The sequence below is a fragment of the Elephas maximus genome, chromosome 4 (assembly GCF_024166365.1).
Source record: "Elephas maximus indicus isolate mEleMax1 chromosome 4, mEleMax1 primary haplotype, whole genome shotgun sequence".
NCBI lineage: Eukaryota > Metazoa > Chordata > Mammalia > Proboscidea > Elephantidae > Elephas > Elephas maximus.
The window spans coordinates 68,364,972-68,388,602 of record NC_064822.1 but is presented as its reverse complement, the minus strand read 5'-3'; the positions used below and the strand labels follow the sequence as shown (position 1 = coordinate 68,388,602).

The 23,631-nt window shown below is 34.8% G+C and overlaps 1 protein-coding gene across 1 annotated transcript; it reads left to right on the top strand.

Moving 5' to 3' along the window:
- The first annotated feature begins 820 nt into the window (after positions 1-820).
- LOC126076251 (NKG2-A/NKG2-B type II integral membrane protein-like) lies at positions 821-21,539 on the top strand. Its single transcript, XM_049884827.1, has 6 exons — positions 821-1,007; positions 1,453-1,539; positions 2,087-2,122; positions 2,823-2,974; positions 20,817-20,914; positions 21,230-21,539. Exons 1-6 carry the CDS (start codon positions 821-823, stop codon positions 21,345-21,347), a joined length of 678 nt encoding a protein of 225 aa, XP_049740784.1. The 3' UTR covers positions 21,348-21,539.
- The last annotated feature ends 2,092 nt before the right edge of the window (positions 21,540-23,631 follow it).

The following is a 23,631-nucleotide window of genomic DNA, read 5'->3' as shown; positions in this document are numbered from 1 at the left end:
TTTTTAAGTTTAAACCAAACTTTTACTTCTTTATATCACCTTGACTTCCTCTCCATATGAAAAATCTATGCCTACATTTTTAGTTGTTCTTTTTTGTTTTAATGTTGTCATCTTCTACATAAATCGTCAAATAATTTTTGTATAAAAAATATATATTTTAAGTTGTTTAAAATGGTGTTTCCAATATTCTGTAGGCTGTTGATAAGTTCACTGTGTTATACAATTATTCTGATATATATTTCCTTAAATATGTAATGATTTCTCAGAACACGTCACCAGTTCTTTAATAAGAATAAGGTCATATAATAACATTTTATTTCCTTTATAAATAGACATAAGTCACTATTTAGTGCATCTTTCCAATTTCCGTTTCTTTGGAACATGTAGTCTTTAGTCATTATTGTATTACAATATTGTCATAATTTAAGGCATTATTAGTTTCCAATGAAGCATTTTAACTTTTAACCCAGGTATTACAATGGTTTAAAATATTTCTGTGGAATATTATTTTTAATAAGTATGGATATTCTATTTATGAACTTCTTTATTCTTCAATAATTTATTGCTTTGTATTACTCCAACCAAAAATATTTAATTGAATACAGAATATCTTTAAAAATTACTTATTCCAGCATGAGATATTTGTGCAAGGCTCTGAGTAAATTAGAACCAGAACTTTAGATTCTCATCTGCAAAGTGAGCACTGATACTTACCCTTCCTCCCCACCTAGTTTGATCTTGTCATATATAACAGCACGTATTTCCTTCTTAAGCACAGTTTCTCATAGAGCACAGACCTTGACACCCCTCAGCTGCAGAGATGAATGATCAAACAGTAACCTACTCAGAATTGGGTATGGCCAAGAACCCCAAAAGGCAGCAAATCAAACCCAAGAACGCTGATAGCTCCATTTCAGTCACTGAGCAAGAAATAACTTATGTGGAATTAAACTTTCATAGTGCTTCCCAGGATCTTCAGAAGAATGACAAGAATTTCCACTGCAAAGGTAAATCATTTAATCCGTTCTCAATATAACTACACTAGGATGTGAAGCTCTTGTGCAGAGATGTGGGGAGAAAGTGAAAATGAAGACATGGAGGAAGGTTAGTCAGATGAAGGGAGCAGGCTCACTATTTTTCATTTTTGAGTGTCATACCTGAAGTACAGATAATCATATTCTACTATGAAATCTGAAGATTAGTTCTATTCAGGCATTGTTGAAATTTGCAACCTTTGATGAACAACTCCTCAGCTATTGTTTTACTGAAAATGCGATGGTGTGTTCTGAGAGAAAAATTACAATGGAGAATGTGGATTCAATGTCCCGTATTTATGTATATGATTCCCTGTGCATCTGGGTTCTCTTATATGTAAACTTTCTAAACATTGAGTCCATCTATCCTATCTCTGTGTTTCCATTTCCCTCTCTGCATATCTTCTATCACCTCCAGGGAAGCTCGTTGCTGGGATCCTGGGAATCATCTGCATTGTCTTGATGGCCAGTGTAATAACCGTGACAGTCGTAGTTGGTACTCCTTGTAAGTTTTTGAAAAATTGTAAGGCAATATTCCCTTTAAAGGTTTGAAGATGCCTCTAGATATTTCTTTATATTATGGAATCGAATTATCATTTTAATGTATGCATTTCTGCCATATCTTTGCCAAATTTTTTTAACTTGGCAAATAGTGTCTTATCAATCTGGACTAAATGTGGAAAGGTTAGTCTGAGTTTTCCAAAAGTGTAAACAACAGAATGATTGTACAGAGTATTTGTTTTTAATTCTAAATGTGTATATTGTGTGGGTGTGGGTGTGTATATACGTACATGTGTGTTTGTCACATCTCAAGGGCTTGCATTCAGAGACTGAAAACATTTACTGAAAAATAAAAATTAATTTTTGAAGGTAGTTAAATCAAACGCCCATTAGGCTCTTTATATATTTTTCCAAAAACCTTCATTACTTTATTAATTTTTATTAGTAAAAAAATTTAATGTTGATACACCACATTTCAAACTAGGAAACAAAATTATAATGATTTGTTACAGAAATATTAATCTCTATAACAATTACTATAATCTTTGTAGCTATTGGAATGCTGGAAGAGAACAGGACACAGAGAGGTATGTAGTAATTTTAAAAGTTCTGATGTATTAAGATTGTATTTTGTTTCTATTTCAGGCCATGAAGAAATAATAACAGATTTTTTTGTAACCTTCAAAAATTTAGCAACAAATTTCATTAATAAAGATCACATGAGAAAATCCTTCTTGTTCCAAATTTACAAGAAATATTCTTTTAAAATCACTATACCCTTTTTTTGACAATCGGCCCAAATTTCCCACTGCTTTTATAAAGATTACCAAAAACCAGCCAAAATCCATTGCCATCTAGTCAATTCCGACTCGCAGTGACCCTATAGGACAGAGTAGAACTGCTCCATAGGGTTTCCAAGGAGTGACTGGTGGATTTGAACTGCTGATCTTTCGATTAGCAGCCGAAAGCTTACCTATAAAGATTAAAAAAAAAAAAAAAAAGATTAGCAACAACAATGAAACAAATGATTTTACTATTCTAATAAAGTGGTGTTGTTCAGTGATTTTCAGGACATGTGTTTGTTTGCTTTTAATGGTGCATAAATTAGGGGATAGGAGGCTGATTGTGTGTGTGTATGTGTTTTTTTTTTTAATATGTATATATGAGTGCATACGATTGTATATATAGGTTATGTAGATATATGCTTATGTCTATGCAAATATGTCAATTAATTTTTATTGTTTAATTCAAATTGATTCTGTATAGTAATTTATATTCTTTATTCAGCATATCATTGTGGCTGTTGTCCAGAGGACTGGTTATCCTATTCCAACAATTGCTATTTTATTAGTAGTGATAAAAAAAACTGGACTGAGAGTCAGAACGCCTGTACTTTTAAGAAATCTAATCTGATTTATATAGACAATGAAGAAGAAATGGTAAGTTTTCAAATATTTAAAATGTTTTATTAAAAGGTATAATGTACAAAAACAAATATGTACAAAATATATTTGAGTCAATAACAAGTATTTATCAAAAAACATTACCGACATGCCATTATGTTTCCTATGCATCTTAAAGAATAAAGATTTGCCTACTTTGCAAACTTATGTAAATATTATTATGCCATATGAACTCTTTAGTGTCTTATTTCAGCTGACATTACATTTTTTAGAATTCATCCATATTTTTGTCCATGGTGTTGTTAGTTGCCCTCGAGTTCACTCCAACCCATGGTGACCTTATGTACAACAACAAAAAACATTGTCTGATCCTGTGCCATCTTAATAATCATTGGCATGAGTCCATTGCTGTCAATACATCTCATTGAAGGTTTCTCACATTTTCACTGACGCTCTACTTTTTTCTACTTTACCAAACAAGGTGACCTTTTCTAGTGATTGGTCTTTCCTGATAACATGTCTGAACTAAGCAATTGAAAGTCTCGCCATCCTCTTTTCTAAGGGGCATTCTGATTGTGATTCTTCTAAGACTGATTTATCCAGAGTTGTTCTTTATTTATTTTCTGGGCTAAGTAGTGCTCCATTGCTTGAACTGACAGTGCTTTATTTACATTTTATGCCATTAATATGCATTGGTTTACTTTCAGTTCTTGCTTTTTATGAAAAGCAATTCTTCTATAATTTTTTTTCTTAATCTTTGTTGTTTCATTTAACCATACATAAATAAATATAAATATATCAAGATTGTGAAGATTAATCCCAAAGTGAATAGCTTCCATGTAATTACAAATCAGGTCAAGAAATAGAAAATGCTAGACCCCCATCAGCTTGCCCATTTTTCTTCTTTTAATCATTTTCCTTCCTTTCCCCAAAGCACAATCCTGACTACTGTTATAGGCTAGCTTTGTTTGTTTTCACATTTTATATAAATGGAATCATCTAGTATGCATTTTAGAGTCTATCTTATTTCATTCACATATGACATTTATGCAATTGATTCATATCATTGCAGTTAGATGTGGTTTGCTAATTTTCACTGCTGTATTATATAAGTAAACAAAAAACTCTTACCTTTAAAAGTTTCATTACTCACTTTTATGGTCCCTTCTTCCATCCTTCACCAACCTCCAATTACAGGCAACCATTAATCCACTTTCTATCACCATTGATTAGTTGACACTTTCTAGAACTTTTTTTTATAAATGGAATCTACATTTTTTTCTAAATTCTTCCATTTAAAATAATTATTTTGAGATTTATCCTTGATTCATCCAAGCATGTTTCAAGAGTTTTTGTTTTTATTACTGGGTAGTGAGTGTATGGATATACTGTAATTTACTTATAGTAACTAAAAAAAAAAAAAATTTGTTTTTTTTAATTGTGTGGATATACCACAATTTGCTTATCCATTCAGTTGTTGATTAACTTCTGGATGAGTATTTCAAGGTGGTGATGTTATCTATTATTTTTGTGTTATTTTATAAGTGAGGCATAATTCACCTGTATTCAACTGCCCAGATTTTGCATGTACAGTTTGACTCTGACAAATGTATGCATCTATGAACACACCACCCCAATCAAGACAATATTTCCTTCATCCCATAAGTACTCGCTTTCAGACTTCTGACTTCCACCATCATAGCTTAGTTTTTCCTCTATCAATGCTTCACTTCACAAGTGAGTACATATTCTACTTTTTGTCTCTTTTTTCAATGTGTTAATGGACATTTGAATTATCTCCAGATTTTTGCTATTATGAAAAAAAAAAAGCTGCTATGAAAAATCTTGTGCAAGTAGCTATGCGTACATACATTTTAAATTTCTGTGGAATTCAAGGGGACTTTGATTAACCTTTCCAAGAACATAATTTGGTTTCATTTATTTATTCTGTTTTTCAATTTTCATTTTCATTAATTTATGCTATTATGTTTATATATTTTCCCTTCATTGTTTGTTTTTCTCTTCATTTTCTCTTTTCTTAAGTTGAATATTAGATCATTGAGTTGAAACATTTTCTCTTTTTTTAAAATAAGCATTTAATATGATAAATGTGCCTCTTAGCACTGCTTTACATCCCACAAATTTCAATATGCTGTGTTTTCATTTTTTTTTTTTTTTTCTAATTTCCTTGTGACTTTCTCATCGACCTCTTGGGTTATTTAAATTCTCCACATATTTTATTTTATCAATTTCTAATTATATTTCATTGAGTTAAAAATAAAAATAACAACCTTTGATGATTTTAATTCCTTAAAATTTATCGGTTTGTTTATGGTCCAAAGTATGGTCTATTTTGGTGAATATACTATGCATGTGAAAATGTGCATTATTGTGTGGTATGTTCTATAAATGTCCTTTAGGTCAAGATCGTTGATGATGATGTTCAACTCTTCTTTTTACTTAATGATTTTCTGTCTACATATCCTATTAAATAGAGAGAGGAGAGTACAAGGGTCAGCAGTTATAATTGTGGATTTGCCTTTTTCATCTTTCTACCTTATCAGACTTGCATTATGTACTTGAAACTTGGATGTTAGGTACATACATATTTAAAATTATTTTGTGTTTTTTGGTCAATCGACTCCTTTATCATTATTTAGTGGTACTCTTTAGCTTTTGTAATATTCCTTGTTCTGGACATTACTTTGTCAGATAGCAGTATAGCCACAGCAGATCTTTTTTATTTTTTTTGGATTAGTGTTTATATGGCATTGTCATTCAATTTAAAAAAGGAATATTTAACATATCAGATCCATATTCATGCCTACTCCAAAGGAAGGTGATCATATAGAATGCAGAGATTATCAAAATTTTTGCTGAAGATAATTCAAAACCAGCTGCAGCTGCGCAATGACAGAGAACTGCCAAAAAGTTTAATCTGGGTTCAGACTTGAATGAGAGTTATCACTGCTGATGGCAGATGCATATTGGCCAAAAGCAGAGAGGGAACACCAGAAAGATAGTTACCTGTCTTTTGTCTACTATGCAAAGACATTCAGCTGTGTGGATCGTAACAAATTATGGGTAACATTACAAAGAATGGCAATTCTGGAGCACTGAATTGTGCTCACGCAGGAACTGTACTGATAAAGAGGCGTCATTCAAACTGAACAAGGGCATACTATGTAGTTCAAAATTGGAAAAGGTGTGTGGCAGGCTGTTAGCATTCTTTCACCTTACTTATTGAATCTCTCATTTTTTTTTAATTTAATTGTTTAGGTGAAAGTTTACAGCTCAAGTTAATTTCTCACTCAAAAATGTGTACACACATTGTTTTGTGATGTTGGCTGTAATCCCCACAATGTGACAGCACACTCCCCCTTTCTCCCACTGCTTCCCTGTGTCCACTCATCCAGTTCCTGTCCCTTCTTACCTTCACATCTTGCTTTTGAACAGGAGTTGCCCATTTGGTTTTGTATATTTGATTGAACTAAGAAGCGTGTTCTTGCATGTGTTATTTTTGTTTTATGTTGGTAGGTGCCCTTGAGTCAATTCGTACTCATAGTGACCCCATGTACAACAGAATGAAACACTGTCAGGTCCTGCGTCATCCTCATGATCCATTGTTATGCTTGAGCCCATTGTTGCAGCCACAGTGTCAATCCATCTCATTGAGGGTCTTCCTCTCTTTTTCTGACTCTCTACATTACCAAGCATGATGGCCTTCTCCAGGAATGGTTCCCTCCTGACAACCTGTCCAAACTATGTGAAAGGACGTCTCACCATCCTTGCTTCTAAGGAACATTCTGGTTGTACCTCTTCCAAAACAGATTTTTTTGTTCTTTTTGGCAGTCCATAGTATACTCAATATTCTTTGCCAACACCGTAATTCAAAGATATAAATTCTTCTTCGGTCTTCCTTATTCACTGTCCAGCTTCCACATGTATATAAGGCAAATGAAAATGCCATGGCTTGGGTCAGGCGGATCATAGTCTTCAAGATGACACTTTGCTTTTTAACATTTTAAAATGTCTTTTGCAGCACATTCCCTAATGCAATACATCATTTGATTTCCTGATTGTTGCTTCCATGGGTGTTAATTGTGGACCCAAGTAAAACAAAATTCTTGACAACTTCACTCTTTTCTCTGTTTACCATGATGTTACTTATTGGTCTAGTTGTGAGAATTTTTTTTTTTTTTTTTTTATGTTAAGGTGTAATTCATACTGAAGGCTGTAGTCTTTGATCTTCGTCACTAAGTGGTTCAAGTCCTCTTCACTTTCAGCAAGCAAGGTTGTGTCATCCACATATCACAGGTTGTTCATGAGCCTTCCTCCAATCCTGATATCCCATTCTACATATAGTCCATCTTCTCAGATTATTTACTTAGCATACAAATTGAAAGTATGGTGAAAGGATACAACCCTAATGCACACATTTCCTGACTTTAAACCACACAGCATCTCCTTGCTCTGTTTGAACAACTGCCTCTTGATCTATGTACAGGTTCCTCATGAGCATAATTAAGTGTTCTGGAATTCCTATTCTTCACAATGTTATCTATAATTTGTTATTATACACACAGTCAATGCCTTTGCATAGTCAATAAAACACAAGTAAACATCTTTTTGGTATTCTCTGCTTTCAGCCAGGATCCATTTGACATCAGCAATGATACCCCTTGTTCCACATCCTCTTCTGAATCGGCTTGAAATTCTGGCAGCTCTCTGTCAATGTACTGCTGCAACCACTCTTGAATGGTCTTCACCAAAATTTTACTTGCGTGTGATATTAATGCTACTGTTCCACAATTTCTGCATTCAGTTGGATCACCTTTCTTGGGAATAGGCATAAATAGGGATATCTTCCAGTCAGTTGGCCAGGTAGCTGCCTTCCGATTTTCTTGACATAGACAAGTGAGCATCTCCAGCACTGCATCCCTTTGTTGAAACATCTCAGTTCGTATTCTATCAATTCCTGGAGCCTTGTTTTTCACCAATGCCTTTAGTGCAGCTTGGACTTCTTACCTCAGTACCGTCTGTTCTTGATCATATGCTTCCCCCTGAATAGGCTGAACATGAACAAATTCTTTTTGGTACAGTGACTTTGCCCATTCCTTCCATCTCCTTTTGATATTTCCTGCTTTGTTCAGTATTTTACCCAAAGAATCTTTCAATACTGCAACTCAAGGCTTGAATTTTTCTTCAGTTCTTTTAGCTTGAGAAAGGCCTAGTGTGTCCTTCCTTTTTGGTTTTCTATCTCCAGATCTTTTCACATTTTATTATAGTACTTTTTCTACTACAGCCACCCTTTGAAATATTCTGTTAGCTCTTTTACTTCATCATTTCTTCCATTCACTTTAGCTACTCAACTTGCAAGAGCAAGTTTCAGAGTCTCTTCTGATGTCCATTTTGGCCTTTTTTTTTCTTTCCACTCTTTCTTCTTGTATGATGTCTGATGTCATTCCATAACTCGTTTGGTCTTTGCTCTTTAGTGTTCAGTGCATCCAATCTATTCTTGAGATGGTCTCTTAACTCAGGTGGGATATACCCAGCATTGTAGTTTGGCTCTCTTGGACTTGTTCTAATTTTCTTCACTTCAATTTGAATTTGTTTCCATATGAGCAATTGAGGACCTGTTCTGCAGTCGGCCCCTGGCCTTGTCTTGATTAATGATATTGAGCTTTTCCATCATTTCTTTCCACAGGTGTATTCAATTTGATTCATTTATGTCCATTGGGGGTATAGTAGCCATTTATGTTGTTGAAAAATGATATTTGCAAAAAAGAAGTCATTAGTATTGCAAAATTCTATTATGCAATCTCCAGCATTGCCAAGGCCATATTTTCCAACTACCAATCTTTCTTCTTTGTTTCCAGCTTTTCCATTCCAATAACCAGTAATTATCAATGCATTCTGATTGCATGTTTCACCAATTTCACACTGCAGAAGTTGGTAAAAATCTTCAATTTCTTCATCTTTGGCCTTAGTGGTTGGTGTGTAAATTTGAAGGGTAGTCATATTAACTGGTCTTCTTCCTTGTAGGCTTATGGATATTATCCTATCACTGACAGCATTGCACTTCAGGATAGATCTTGAAATGTCCTTTTTGGTGATGAATACAACACCATTCCTCTTCCATTTGTCATTCCCGGCATAGTAGATCACATGATTGCCCAATTCAAACTGGCCACTAACAGTCCATTTCAGCTCACTAATGCCTTGGATATTTATGTTTATGTGTTCCATTTCATTTTTGATGATTTTCAATTTTCCTAGATTCATACTTCATACATTCCATGTTCCTATTATTAATGTATGTTTGCAGCTGTTCTCATTTTGAGTTGTTCCACATAAGCAGATGAAGGTTATGAAAGCTTGACTCCATTCACATCATTAAGGTTGGCTCTACTCTGAAGTGGCAACTCTTCCCCAGTTGTCTTTTGAGTGCCTTCCGACCCGAGGGGTTCATCTTCAGGCAGTATATCAGACAATGTTCTGCAGCTATTTATAAGGTTTTCACCAGCTAATTCTTTTCAGAAGTAGACCACCAGGTCCTTCTTCCTAGTCTGTCTTAGTCCGGAAGCTCAGCTGAAGCCTGTCCGTCATGGGTGAACCTGCTGGTATTTGAATACTGATGGCATAGCTTCCAGCATCACAGTAACATGCAAGCTCCCAGAGTACTACAAACTGACAGCCACATGTTTTATAGGCTTCAGGGTTTGGTTCAGTTCAAGGTAGGCAGGGAGCCATGGTTTTGGGGGTTCCTCCAGTATCTGTCAGACCAGTAAGTCTGGTCTTTTTTTCCTGAATTCGAAATCTGTTCTACGTTTGTCTCCAGCTCTGTCCAGGACTCTTTGCTCTTTGATCCCTGTCAGAACACCATCTAATTCTGGGCTCGGGATGCTGGAGTCTCTTTTTCATGTGGTCCTTTAGTCCTTTGGGCTAATATTTTCCTATGTCTTTGGTTTTCTTCATTCACCTTTACTCCGGACAGGACAGGACAGTTCCAATAGTTGTATCTTAGATGGCCACTAGCAAGATTTTAAGGCTCCAGACACTTTCTTTACGAACTTTGTTATACCAATTGACCTACACGTCCCCCAAGATTATGGTCCCCAGCCCCCAGCCCCAGCTACTTGGTACCTCAAAGTGTTTGGATATGTCTAGGAGACATCTATGCTTTTTCTTTAATTCAGTTGTGCAGACTTCCCCAATATTGTTTGCTGTCCTTCTCTTCACCAAAGTTGACACTTGCCTACTGTCTAGTTAGTGATTTCCCCTTGCCCTCCCTCCCCACCATTTAGTGAATTGCCCTTGGTTTTTTTTTCCCCCTTCCCCACCCTTGTAGCTACCAAAAATGTATTTTTTTTTTCTGTTTGAAAACATTTTCTTGAGTTCTTGTAATAGTGGTCTCACAAAATATTTGTCCTTTTGTGACTAACTTCACTCTGCATAACGCCTTCCAGATTCATCCACGTTGTGAGGTGTTTTGAGGATTCATCATTGTTCTTTATCATTGTATTGTATGTATGTACCATGATCTTTTTATCCATTTATCTGTGGATGAGTATTTTTTGCTATTGTGAACAGTGCTGCAATGAACATGGGTGTGCATATGTCTATTTGTGTAATGGCTCTTATTTCTCTAGTGTATATTCCTAGGAGTGGGATTGTTGAATCATATGATATTTCTATTTCTAGCATTTCAAGGAAGCACCATATCATTTTCCAAAGTAGTTTTATCATTTAATATTTCCACCAGCTGTGCATAAGAGTTCCAATCCCCTACAACCTCTCCAATATTTCTGTGTGTGTGTTTTTGAATAGTGACACTATTCTTGGGGTGAGATGGTATCTCACTATAGTTTTGATTTGCATTTCCCTAATTGCTAATTATCATATGTATTCCCTCATATGTCTGTTGATCTCCTGAATGTCTTCTTTAGTGAAGTGCCTGTTCATATCCTTTGCCCATTTTTAATTGGATTGTCTTTTTCATTATTGAGATGTTGAAGTATTTTATATATTTTAGATATAAGACCCTTTTCAGATATGCCAGAGCCAAAAGTTTCTTCCCAAGTCTGTAGGTACTTTTTTACTGGTTAGATGAAGTCTTCTGATGAGCATAAGTGTTTAATTTTTAGGAGGTCCCAGTTATCTAGTTTCTCTTCTGGTGTTTGCGCATTGTTAATTACGGTTTCTATACTATTTATGTCACATAGCAGGGACCCTAGCATTGTTCCTGCTTTTTCTTCTATGATATTTATTCTTTTAGATTTTATATTTAGTTCTTTGATCCATTTTGCCTTAGTTTTTGTGTATAGCATGAAATATCGATCTTCTTTCATTGTTTTACTGATGAACATCCAGTTATGCCAGCACCATTTGTTAAAGAGACTGTCATTTCCCCATTTGATGGACTTGGTCCTTTGTCAAGTATCAGCTACTCATAGGTGGATGGGCTCATGTCTTGGTGCTCAGTTCTGTTCCATTAATTAATGTGTCTGTTGCTGTGCCAGTTCCAGGCTGCTATGACTGCCATGGCTGCATAGTAGGTTCTAAAATCAGGTAGTGTCTCCCACTTTGTTCCTCCTCTTCAGTAATGCTTTCTTAATCTGGGCCTCTTCCCTTTCCATATAAAATTGGTGATTTGTTTCTCCATCTTATTAAAGAAAGCTGTTGGAATTTCGATTGGGATTGCATTGTATCTGTAGAACACTTTGGGTAGAATTGACATTTTCACAATGTTGAGTTCACCTATCCAGGAGCATGGTATGTTTTGTCACTTATGTAGTTCTCCTTTGGTTTCTTGTAGTAATGTTTTATAGTTTTCCTTGGACAGGTCTATTACATCCCTGGTTACATTTATTCCTAAGTAATTTATCCTCTTGGGGGCTATTGTAAATGGTATTTATTTGATGATTTCCTTTTGGAAATTCTCCATACTGGTGTAGAGGAATCCAACTGGTTTTTGTATATTAATCTTGTATCCTGCTTCTTTGCTGAAATCTTCCATTAGTTTCAGTAGTTTTCTTTTGGATATATGGGGTTTTCCATGTATAAGATCATATCATCTGCAAATAGGTATAGTTTTACCTCTTCCTTAGCAATTTGAATTCCCTTGATTTCTTTTTCTTGCCTTATTACTCTAGCTAGGACTTCCAGCACAGTGCTGAATAAGAGTGGTGATAAAGGGCACTCTTGTCTGGTTCCCATTATCAGGGGGAATGCTTTCAGTCTCTGCTTAGAATGATGTTGGCTATTGTTTTTGTATAAAACCAAAAAAAAAAAAAAAAAAAACCTCTTGCCATCAAGTAGACTTTGACTCATGGTTTTGTTTGAATGCCTGTTATTATGTAGAGAAATTTCCCTTCTATTCCTATTTTGCTGAGAGTTTTTATCAGGAATTTGTATTGGACTTTTTCAAATGTCTTTTCTGCATCCACTGAAATGATCATGTGATTCTTTTCTTTTGTATTATTTATGTGATGGATTATGTCAATTGAGTTTCTAATGCTGAACCATCCCTGCATACCTGTATGAATTCCACTTGGTCATAATATTTTGTCTTTTTTTGATATGCTGTTGAATTCTATTGGCTAGAATTTTGTCGAGAATTTTCGCGTATATGATCTTCAGGAATATTGGTCTGTAGTTTTCTTTTTTGATGGTATACCCAGGTTTTGGTATCGGGGTTATGCTTCATAGAATGTTTGGTAGTATTCCTTCCTTTTCTATGCTCTGAAATAACTTAGTAGTACTGACATTAACTCTTCTCTGAAAGTTTGATAGAATTCTCCAGTGAAATCAAGACCAGGGCTTTTTTTGTGTTGTTGTTGGGATTTTTTAAATTATTATTATTATTACCTCTTCAATCTTTTCTTTTGTTATGGGTTTATTTAGTTTTTCTAACTCAGTTTGTGTTAGTTTAGGTAGGTGGTGTGCTTCTAGAAATTTGTCCATTTTCTTTAGATTTTCAAATTTGTTGGAGTACAACTTTTCATAGAATTCTGTTATGATCCTTTTTATTTCAATTGAGTCTGTTGTGATATCACTCATCTCATTTCTTATTTGGGATATTTGCTTCTTCTGCTGTTTTTCTTTTGTCAGTTTGGACAATGGTTTGTTGATTTTGTTGATCTTTTAAATGAACCAATTTTTGGCCATGCTAATTTGTTCAATTGTTTTTCTATTCTCTATTTCATTTGTTTCTGCTCTACCTTTTATTATTTCCTTTCTTCTGTGCCTGAGGGCCTTTTTTGTTGCTCTCTTTCTATTTGTTTGAGTAGTAGGGTTAATGTTTTAATTTTTGCCCTGTCTTCTTTTTGGATGTGTGCATTTATTGCTATAAATTGATCTCTAAGCACTGTTTTTCCTGTGTCCCAAAGGTTCTGGTAAGATGTGTTTTCATTCTCATTTGATTCTATGAATATCTTTATTCCATCCTTGATTTCTTCTATAACCGAGTAGTTTTTGAATAAGGTGTTGTTCTTTTTCCATATATTTGACTTTTTTGTTACTGTTTCTGTTACTGGTTTCTACTTTTATGGCATAATGATCAGAAAAGATGCTTTGTAATATTTTTGATGTTTTGGATTCTGTTAAAGCTTGCTTTGTGGCCTAAAATGTGGCCTATTCTAGAGAATGTTCCATGTGTATTGAAAAAGTATATATCATTTACTGCTGTTGAGTGAAGCGTTTTGTATGTGTCTAAGTGTTCGAGATGATTGATGGTGGCATTTAGATTTTCTGTATCTTTATTAAGTTTCTTTCTAGAAGTTCTGTCCTTCACCAAAAGTGGCGTGTTGAAGTCCCCTATTACTGTTGAGGAGCAGTCTGTTTCTCTTTTCAATGTTTTTATAGTTTGTTTTATGTATTTTAGCACCCTGTTGTTGGGTGCATATATGTTTGTTATGGTTATGTCCTACTGGAGTACTGACTCTTTAATCATTATATAGTGTCCTTCTTTATCCTTTATGATGGATTTTGCTTTAAAACCTATTTTATCAAAGATTAATATTGCCACTCATGTTCTTTTTTGGTTATTGTTTACTTAATATATTTTTCCACCCTTTGAGTTTTAGTTTATGTCTTTGTGCCTAAGATGTATCTCTTATAGACAGCATATAGATGGATCATGTTTTTTTTTAATACATCCTGCCGCTGTCTGTCTCTTTATTGATACATTTAGGCCATTTACATTCAGTGTAATTACTGATAGGTATGAGTTTACTGCTGTCGTTTTGTTGTATTGTGTGTGTGGTATTGACAGTTTCTTTGTTCTGCTTAATTTTCTATGCTGAGTTCTTTTTGTTTATGTATTTTGTTTTCATCTCTTTCATAATTGTTGATTTTGTGTTTGCTGTGTCTATGTTCTTCTTTATTTTGATGGGTAGGTTTGTTAGCTTGCTTTGTGGTTACCTTGAAATTTTTTTATTTTTCTAAGTTTATACCAGTCTTTCATTTCTTGATATCTCCTTGGCTTCCTCTCCTTATGGACGTTCTATGAGTACATCATTGTGGTGGATTGAATGGTGTCCCCCCAAAATACTTGTCTACTTAGGTAGGCCATGATTAACTGTATTATGTGGTTGTCTTCCATTTTGTGATCTAATTTTTCTACATGTTGTAAACTCTAATCTCTGCCTGTGGTTAACGAGACAAGTTTAGGTTATGTTAAAAAGGATTAGGGTGGGATACAACACACTTACTCTGGTCACAGCCCTGATCTGATGTAAGGGGTGTTTCCCTGGGGTGTGTCCTGCATCTCTTTTTATCTTACAAGAGATAAAGGGAAAGAGAAGCAAGCAAAGAGGGAGGGACCTTATACCATCAAGAAAGGAGCCCCAGGAGCAGAGTACATCCTTTGGACCCAAGGTCCCTATGCTGAGATTCACCTAGACCTGAGGAAGATTGATGTCAAGGACCTTACCCCAGAATAAACAGAGAGAAAGTCTTCCTCTAGAGCTAGTACTCTGAATTTGGACTTCTATCCTCCTAGACTGAGAGAATAAGTTTCTGTTTGTTAAAGCCATCTACTTGTATTTCAGTTTTAGCAGCACTAGATAACTAAAAAAAAAAAAAAGTTAAGGCAACCATTATTTCCTCTTTTTTCTTTTGACTTAGTTGTTGCTTACATAATGACATCTCTGATTCCCTATTTTCAGTCTTTTAGCTTTGTTTTGTTTTTGTGAATTCCCTGTCCGTGTTGATATCTGTTTGATCTGCCTTATGTCCCAGTCTTAGACTGTTGTCTCTTGTTATTGGTTCTCTAACCAGAAGACTTTCTTTACTATTTCTTATAATTTTTGATCTGGTTTTTACCTACTCCCTTAAATTTCTGTTTATCTGGAAAGGACGTAATTTCACCATTATATTTGAGAGACAGTTTTCCTAGATATATAATTCTTGGCTGGCAATTTTTTTTTTTTTCCTTCAAGTCTTTGTGTATGTCATCCCATTGCCTTCTTGACTGCATGATTTCTGCTGAATAGTCAGAGCTTAGTCTTATTGGTTCTCCTTTGTAGGTGATTTTTTGTTTATCCCTAACTGTTCTCAGGATTCTTTCTTTGCCTTTGATTTTGGCAAGTTTGATTATGATATGTCTCGGTGACTTTCTTTTGGGGTCTACCCTGTACGGAGTTTGTTGAGCTTCTTGGATAGGTATCTTTTTGTCTTTCATGGTATTGGGGAAGTTTTATGCCAGCAAATCTTTGACAATTCTCTCTGTTTTTCCCACTACCTCCCCCACTGCTGTTCTGGTACTCTTGTCACTCGTAGGTTTTTCCTTTTGATAGTGTCCCACATAACCCTTACACTTTCTTCATTCTTTTTTCGGATTTTTCCTCAAACAATTTGGTGCACAGGGATTTATCTTCAATCTCACTGATTTTGACTTCCATTATCTCAGTTCTGCTCCTATGCCCTTCTATTGACTTGTCACATTCTGAAGGTTTATTGTTAATGTTTTGAATTTCTAGTTGCTCTCTCTGTAGGGTTTCTAGCAACCTGTTTATTCTGTCAATTTGTTCTTGTATTGTTTTCCTGAATTCTTGTATTGCTTTCTCTGTGTTTTCCTTGTTTTGCTCTCTGTTTTGCCTGATCTCCTTCTTGCTCTCTTTGAGAGCTCTGTATATTAATCTTTTGAATTCTTTATCAGGTAGTTCCATGACCTATCTTCCTCCTGGATGTTTTCTGGTTCTTCATTTCTGTCATTTTTTGGAGCATCTTGCCTGCTTCTTTATGTGATTTGATATTGACTCTTTCTCGAGGCATCAATAAGTTGTTGTATTTATATGTTTATTGTATTTTTGTTTATTGCATCATGAATTTTTGTTTTGTTTTGTCTTTTTATGTCCAATGGTCTGGGTGTGTGTCTTGCTCTGGTCATTAATCTTGCCTTGTTGTTGCTTTCACTTCCTGTCTCCAGGTGGTTAGAGCAACTACTAGATGTGTGAGCCTGGGAGTCTGTTCACTGTTCTTGCAGGGGTGTTGATGATGTAGGTGGCATTTTTTTGGAAGGTGGTGAATTTGTCCTGCTGGTCACCTGGCTCTTGGTGCAGGGCTGCTCTTCCTAGTCATTGGGGTGAGTGTTGTGTGTGTGTTCTGCTGCTTACCAGTTGGCCAGAGTGCAGATGCCTGGGTGGTCGGTCACTTAGTGTGTGTTGCAGAGACTATACTGTGGCCCTGGGCAGGCAAAACTGTGTGGGTATGTTCAGGGCAGGCACGGGTCTCTGGTTGCAGTGAGGGGTGAAGTGGGGAGCAAGACAGGGAGCTGTCGCCTACCCCTGGTGCCTGGCCAGATGGCATGCCCCTGTCTACTAGTGTTTAGTGGGGGTGCTAGTGCAGTGAGTCCTTGGGTACCCAGTACCATTGGATTGAGGGATTGGGGGTCACCACTAATTTTCAGGCCCTGGTCGTGGGCAGCTAGATGGAGTGGGTAGTACTGCCAACCTTCCGGCTCCTGATGTGGGCTGTTGAAATCACTTCTTAGGGGGTAAAGTGCTGTCAAATGCCACAAAACTTCAGCTCCAACTTGGCTGCTGCAGGCTAAAATGGGCTTCAAGTGTATGCCCTGTCTGTTTTGTCCTAATGAGGGCCTGCCAGGCCAGATCAGCCAGAAAGGTGCTGATGTGGGTAACTGCTGTGGCTGAAGGGGCTGCAAGTCCTATGCCAGTGTCTGGGAGAAGGAGCAGAGCCTCAGGACTGGGCCATGATTCCAGACTTAGGAGGTGTGGCGGTGTTGAATGTCACTGGGACTGGTGGAGCAGGGAGGGGGACGGATGAGGAGAAAGGTGTGCTCTTTGGCCATGGAGCTGTGGTGGGGGAAAGGGCTATGGTTTGGAACCTCGTTCTTAACTTTTGCTGGTCTGGTGTCACTCCATTTTGATTCTCAAGGTATGTACAGATTTGCTGCTTGGATTTCAGCTTGGAATGTTGCTGCTTGACTCAACCTGTGTGCATTGTGAAGAATCAGCTAGTTGGACACTGGCAAGCCTGTGATCTATAATTCCCTGTTCCTACTGTTTTTGAATTGTCTCTCCTTCCACCTGTCACTCAGTCCAATTCTTCAGCTGTGCCTTTAGTGTTTTGGGTTCCTAGGTTTTCATATATATCTGATTCCTTTGTTTTTTCCTAGTCTTTGTTGTAAGAGAGATGACAGGGAGTATCTGAGAATTCCACCATCTTGGTCCTGCCTCCACTTTTTCAATCTTTATGCTGAACAAATAATCTGAAAACCTGGTCCTATATGAAAAAAATGCAGTATCAGAATTGAAGGATGACTCATTAACAACCTGCGATGTGCAGATGACATAGCATTGCTTACCAAAATTGAAGGTAACTTGAAGAACTGATGAAGATCAAAGACTACAGCCTTCAGTATTGATTACACTTGAACATAATGAAAATGAAAATCCTCAAAACTGAAGCAAAAAAGAACATCATGATAAAAGGTGAAGAAAGTGAAGTTGCCAATGATTTCATTCTACTTGGATCAACAATCAACTACCATTGAAGTAACAGTCAAGAAATATTGCATTGGACACATTTGCTGCAACCAGCCTCTTTTATGTTTGAAAAACAAAAATGTCACTTTGATGACTAAGGTATTCCTGACCAAAGATACGGTCTTTTCAATCACTTCACATGAATGTAAAATCTAGACAATGAGAAAGGAAGATAGAAGAATAATTGATGTGTTAGAATTGTGTTTGGTGAAGAATATTGAATATAAATTGGGCTGCTAGAAGAACAAATAAGTAGTCAGTCTTAGGAGAAATACAACCAGAATGCTTCTTAGAGGCAAGAATGGTGAAGCTTTGGCTTGCTTGCACTTTGGGCATGTCATCATGAAAGATCAATCATTAGAAAAGGATATAATGTTTGGTAAAGTAAAGGGTCAGTGAAAATGAGGGGAAACTTTAATGAGATAGATTGACGCATAGCTGCAGCAATTAACTCAAACATACCAACTATCATGAAGAAGGTACAGGACCAGGCAGCATTTCATTCAGTTGTATATAATGTCACCATGAGTTAAAGCCAACTCTATAGCAATGAACAACAACATGTTACTATACACAAAATAGATTTCTTAAAGGCAACATACAGTTATTTGGGTTAGCTTTTTTTGTTCCAACTGACATTTTCTGTCATATAATTAGATTGTTTATATCAATTACATATAGTGCAATCATTGATATGTTTGGATTTAAATCTATATCATGCTAGTTTAAACAATTGCATTTTTTTATTCTTTTCCCCATTTTCTGCCTACTCTTGCAATAATTGAGTAATATTTATGATTTATTTTTATCACCATTATTGGGTTGTTATTTATACTTCTTTTCTAAATATTTTATTGAATGTCCTATGATTTATAATAGGCATCTTAAAGCTATCCTAGTTAATGTTTTTCAACCAGAAATCAAGAAGTGCCATTTACAAGTGTGTCAAACACATATTATATCTGCTATTCTAAGTTTTTCAGTTTAACATCTCTAGCTTAAAATCCTACATGTAAACTACTAAAAAAAAAGAAAGTTGAAAAATTTAAGTTAAAACAAATCTTTACGTGAATATAGGTTTCAAACCAAAATCAATATTTTTTTCTTATACGTATTTTAATAATATAGCTTTAAAATGCATAAGTGAAGGAAAATAAATTCCCTTCCAAAATATTTAGCAGCTAGCATTACGTGTAAGAGCACAGCATAGCATGTGATTTAGATTGTCACTCTTTTGTCGAGTAGTGGTCTCAAGATTATTTCACCCCAATTTCAAATGAATGCTTTTAGCTGATCCAAATATCACTAACTTTTAAAAATTTTACATTTTATTTTGACATGATTATAAACTCATATTCAATTATAAAATATAATACAGAGAGATTATGTGTATTCTTCACTCAGTTTCTACTATTGGTAAGTAACATCCTACAGGAATGCAGTATGAGATCAAAAGCAGAGCTTAAGTTTGCCATTTTATTTTATTTTTTCAGTTTGTTTCCTCTGGTTATTGTTTCTCTTGTTCTTACTTACTTGTGGGTAATTTGAGCATTTTTAGAATTTTATATTATTTATTTAGAGTAGTTTTACTCTATTTTTTGTATAGTTTTCTTAGTGGTTGATCTGACTATTTTGATATACAATTGAAACTCTTCGAGGTCTGCTGGTACCAATGTTTTATACTTTCAGCAAAGTTTGGAAACCTCACTCCCATTTAAGTCCCTGGTTACACAGTGGTTAAGCACTCCACTGCTAACTGAAAATTTGGCACTTCGAACCTACCAGCCACTCCACGGGAAGAAAGATTTGCCAGTCAGCTTCCATAAAAATTTACAGCCTTAGAAAGCCCATGGTACAGCTCTCCTCTTTCCTATAGAGTCTCTATGAGTCAGAATTGACACGACGTCAATGGAAACTTCTCCGTTTTAAATATTATTGAATTGATTTTCAGATGACATCAAAATCTTTGTTTAATTAATTAAATATGATTTGGAAAACTCATAAGAAGGGTATTCTATTGTAAGTATTTATATTTCTGCTCTTTCCATTGTTCTTTCTTTCTATCCTTCAACCTTCTTTCTTATTCATTTCTTCTCTGTTTGAAGAACTTTCATATCAGTCTTAATGAGAAGGTTTGCTATTGACAATTTTTTTAGTTCTCCTACATCTGAGAGTGTATTTGTTTCTTTCATACCTGAAAGTGTATGCTACTTTGGAAAGTGTAGTTTTGCAACATATTGAATTCTGTTTTCTCTCCCTTTCAGTGTACGTGTTTAAGTGTGTCTTTGTGTGCTTATGTGTATCACTGGCTTTCTAAATTAAAGCTTCTACAGCACAAAAACTAGTAGAAGTGGGACTAGCCTAGTTAAAGAACAGTGTTGGGCCCGTGAAAACTAAATTTTTTGGCCTCCATGTCATTTATCTCCCCAGTGGCAGCTCTTTAATTTCCTTTACAAAACCAAGCCCTGAGAAACATAGCAGGAAAATACACATTTTTGAAGAGAACAATGTCACAGTGTCTAAAGACTTATTCAAATCTTGACTATGACAGTTTTTTGAACCCAGACAACTATTCAGTTACATGAATTTAATTTTTTAGTAACATTAGAAGAATAAATCTATTAAGTATTAATGTTTAAATAATTATTTTAAAATCAAAAGTAAACATATTTGTGAAAGTTTTTGACAAGAATTGTGATTTTCAACTTTAATATATTTTTAGTGTTAGAATTTAGCACTCATACCTTGTTTTGAAGTGAAATGAAGTGAAAGAAAATGCTACCTGTGTTTTTTTAAAGTAATAAATTTCTTCATAATGGTTATTAAAACAGAATTTTGTTTTGCTTTGTTTTGTTTTCTGGGAGAAGTTTATGTTGTTCTTTTTATCTCCTTCTTGGATTGGACTCTCTCGTGAAAGCAGTAATCACCCATGGTTATGGATAAATGGCTTAATTTTCAACCAAAGGTAAGTTTTTCTGAATGATGGTATATAGAAGAAGAAAAATACAAAAAGGAAAAATTCAGATAATACTAATAAATGTGCCTAAAGTGAATTACAGATATGTAGAAAGAAATTGAAAATTAATGACTTGAAATGTTGACATAAATATTAGTTAGAATGAAGCTCTCAGTGTTCATAATGATTGTTACTAATATTTCATGAGAAATGCATATATATCCATTTTTATAATATTCTTCTATTATTGTTGCATGGAAAACGCATTGTTTTATGGATTATCACACAAAATATAATGGGTTTCTATATTTTTATTCATTACAGTGTAGCTGATTCATCACATGCTACATATAACTGTGCCAAGCTGCTCTCAAGTAAACTTCACTCAGACAGTTGTGGATCTTCAAAAATATACATTTGTAAGCGTAAGATGCAGGGTTAAAACACCTGAGGTTGAAGTCTTTCAGGTGTCTTTATATTTGATGAATCAGAAATAGTACCATGGTTGTAAAAGTCTTAAAATCAATTAAGTTGTTTGTACTGGAAGCTCCACGTTTGGAACCTTCATGAACTCTACCCTATGTGCTTCTTCCCTTGGCTAATTTTCATCAGTATCCTTTTCTGTAATAAACTATAACCATAACTTCCAGTGTCTTCCTTGAGTATCTTGTTCCATATTTTTATTTATCTGTATAATTTTGTAACAAAACAAAAATATCTGAATTACAGTAGTCTTATAAGAAATCTGAATTTCTGGTTTTATGAGTGCTCAAATTTTTCATTCTTTTTCAAGAATTTGTATATATTATTGGCCATTCACATTTCAATACAATTTTTAATAACAGCTTAGCAATTTTTACAATGAGAACTCTGCTGAGGGTTGAGATTTCTACAAAGGTGGAGTGAAGACCTCTGTGAATATCCCATATAAAGGGAAGAAAACACTAGCAAGAATTATCAGATTAATTTTTTCAAGATTCGGGAAATTAAAGGCTAGAAACAATATGGGAAGCATTTATTCAAGAAAAATTAATGAACCTCAGTAAGAAAGATAGTGTTTGTGCCATTTTAACCTGGCCTACATCAAACCACCTCTCCTCAGCCCCGTGGTAGCCATGAAAACTAGCAGGCATGCCACTACTGAAGAGGAAGATCAAGTTCGGAGCTCTTAAAAGTCCCATAATCACAAAATTGTCATTATTTGCCCTTTCTCCAAGCTCCCTGTAAAACCGCATTCACAGGACATTGTGGTTATTTGGGGCAGTTGGAGTTAACTCTGTGGGAAAATGTTTTACTGAAAACAATCAACTGCAATTGTTTAACACTACAGCTGAGGTTGTAATACCAGTAGGGGCTGAAAGAGCCTGACTGAAGATTAAGAGGAAGACCTAAGGGAGAAGATGTTCAGAGAGAACTTTGTAAAGTTAATAAATGTAACTGGGAATCTAGAAGGCTGTACCCTTGTGCAGGGCTGTGTGTATGCCCAGGAAAAACTTGAGAAGATACGTATCTTTTCTTGTGATGAACGCTGAAGCACTTGATTTTCTTCTTTCCTTTTTTTTTTTTTAATACATGCATTTAAGGCAATCAGTTTTTCACAAGACATGCTTTTAATGTTACACTTTTAATTTATCTCAAAATTACGAGCAGTCATTATGATCATTCTTTTAACCATACGTTATTCAGCAATATGTTACTGAATTAAAAATCATATAATGAATTTTCAATTCTTTTATTGATGTCTGTTTAAGTTATACTCTTGTTAGAGAATTTGTAATGATGGAAATGTTCTACATCTTTATCTAAAATGTGGTTAGTGTGAAAGATAAACCGATTTTTTAAAATTTTATTTAATTTTAATTAATTTAAATTTAAATCCGAATAGCCACATTTCAAGTCCCCATCATAGAGCTCTTAACCACTGTGCCAATAAGGCTCCTTATTTCCTTTTGGTTTTTGTAATATAAGTAGTAATGCCTCCACTTTCATTTCTGACCTTAGTTATTTGCATCTTCTCCCTTTTTCCTTTATACAGGACAGATTTTAATATGTTACATTTTTATGTAAATTTATATGAAATTATGAACATTTTTTGTGATCATTCTTTTCACCCATGGTTTATTTAGAGAAGTATTGCTGTAGTAAACACCATATAAGGATTTTCAAATTTTTATGATTGATTTTTATTTTAGGTAGTATGCAGTTATAGAATTTGTTGTGAAATGGAAAATGTTCTACATCTGAGGCTAAATGCAGCTAGTGTTACTGAGGAATTAATTTTTAATTCTTTTTTTAAATTTTTACTTAATTAAAATTAAAATTTGAATTTAAATTTAGCCTATTTGCTAAACTTGGCTAGTGACTAACAAATTAGCAGCACAACTACATACTGTTTACATTTTTGGAAATATTAGCATGTAACATACTTTGGGAAAAGCTGCATGTGAACTTGAAATATATGTGTATTCTATACTTGCATGTTGTGTGTGTATGTGTATGTGTAAGTTAATTATCTAATTTAAATCATTCTAAAGCCTTGAAGATACAGCTGTTTGTTTCATAAGTATTGAGAGAGAAGCATTTAACTCTCCATTTATGATTATTTGTTCATTTCTTTCAATACTTTGTTGAGCCTGTTATTAAGTATGTAAAAATTAGTAAAGATCATATTCCTAAATGAGTTAGAAAATCTATCATTATGAAACATACTTCATTATTACCAAAAA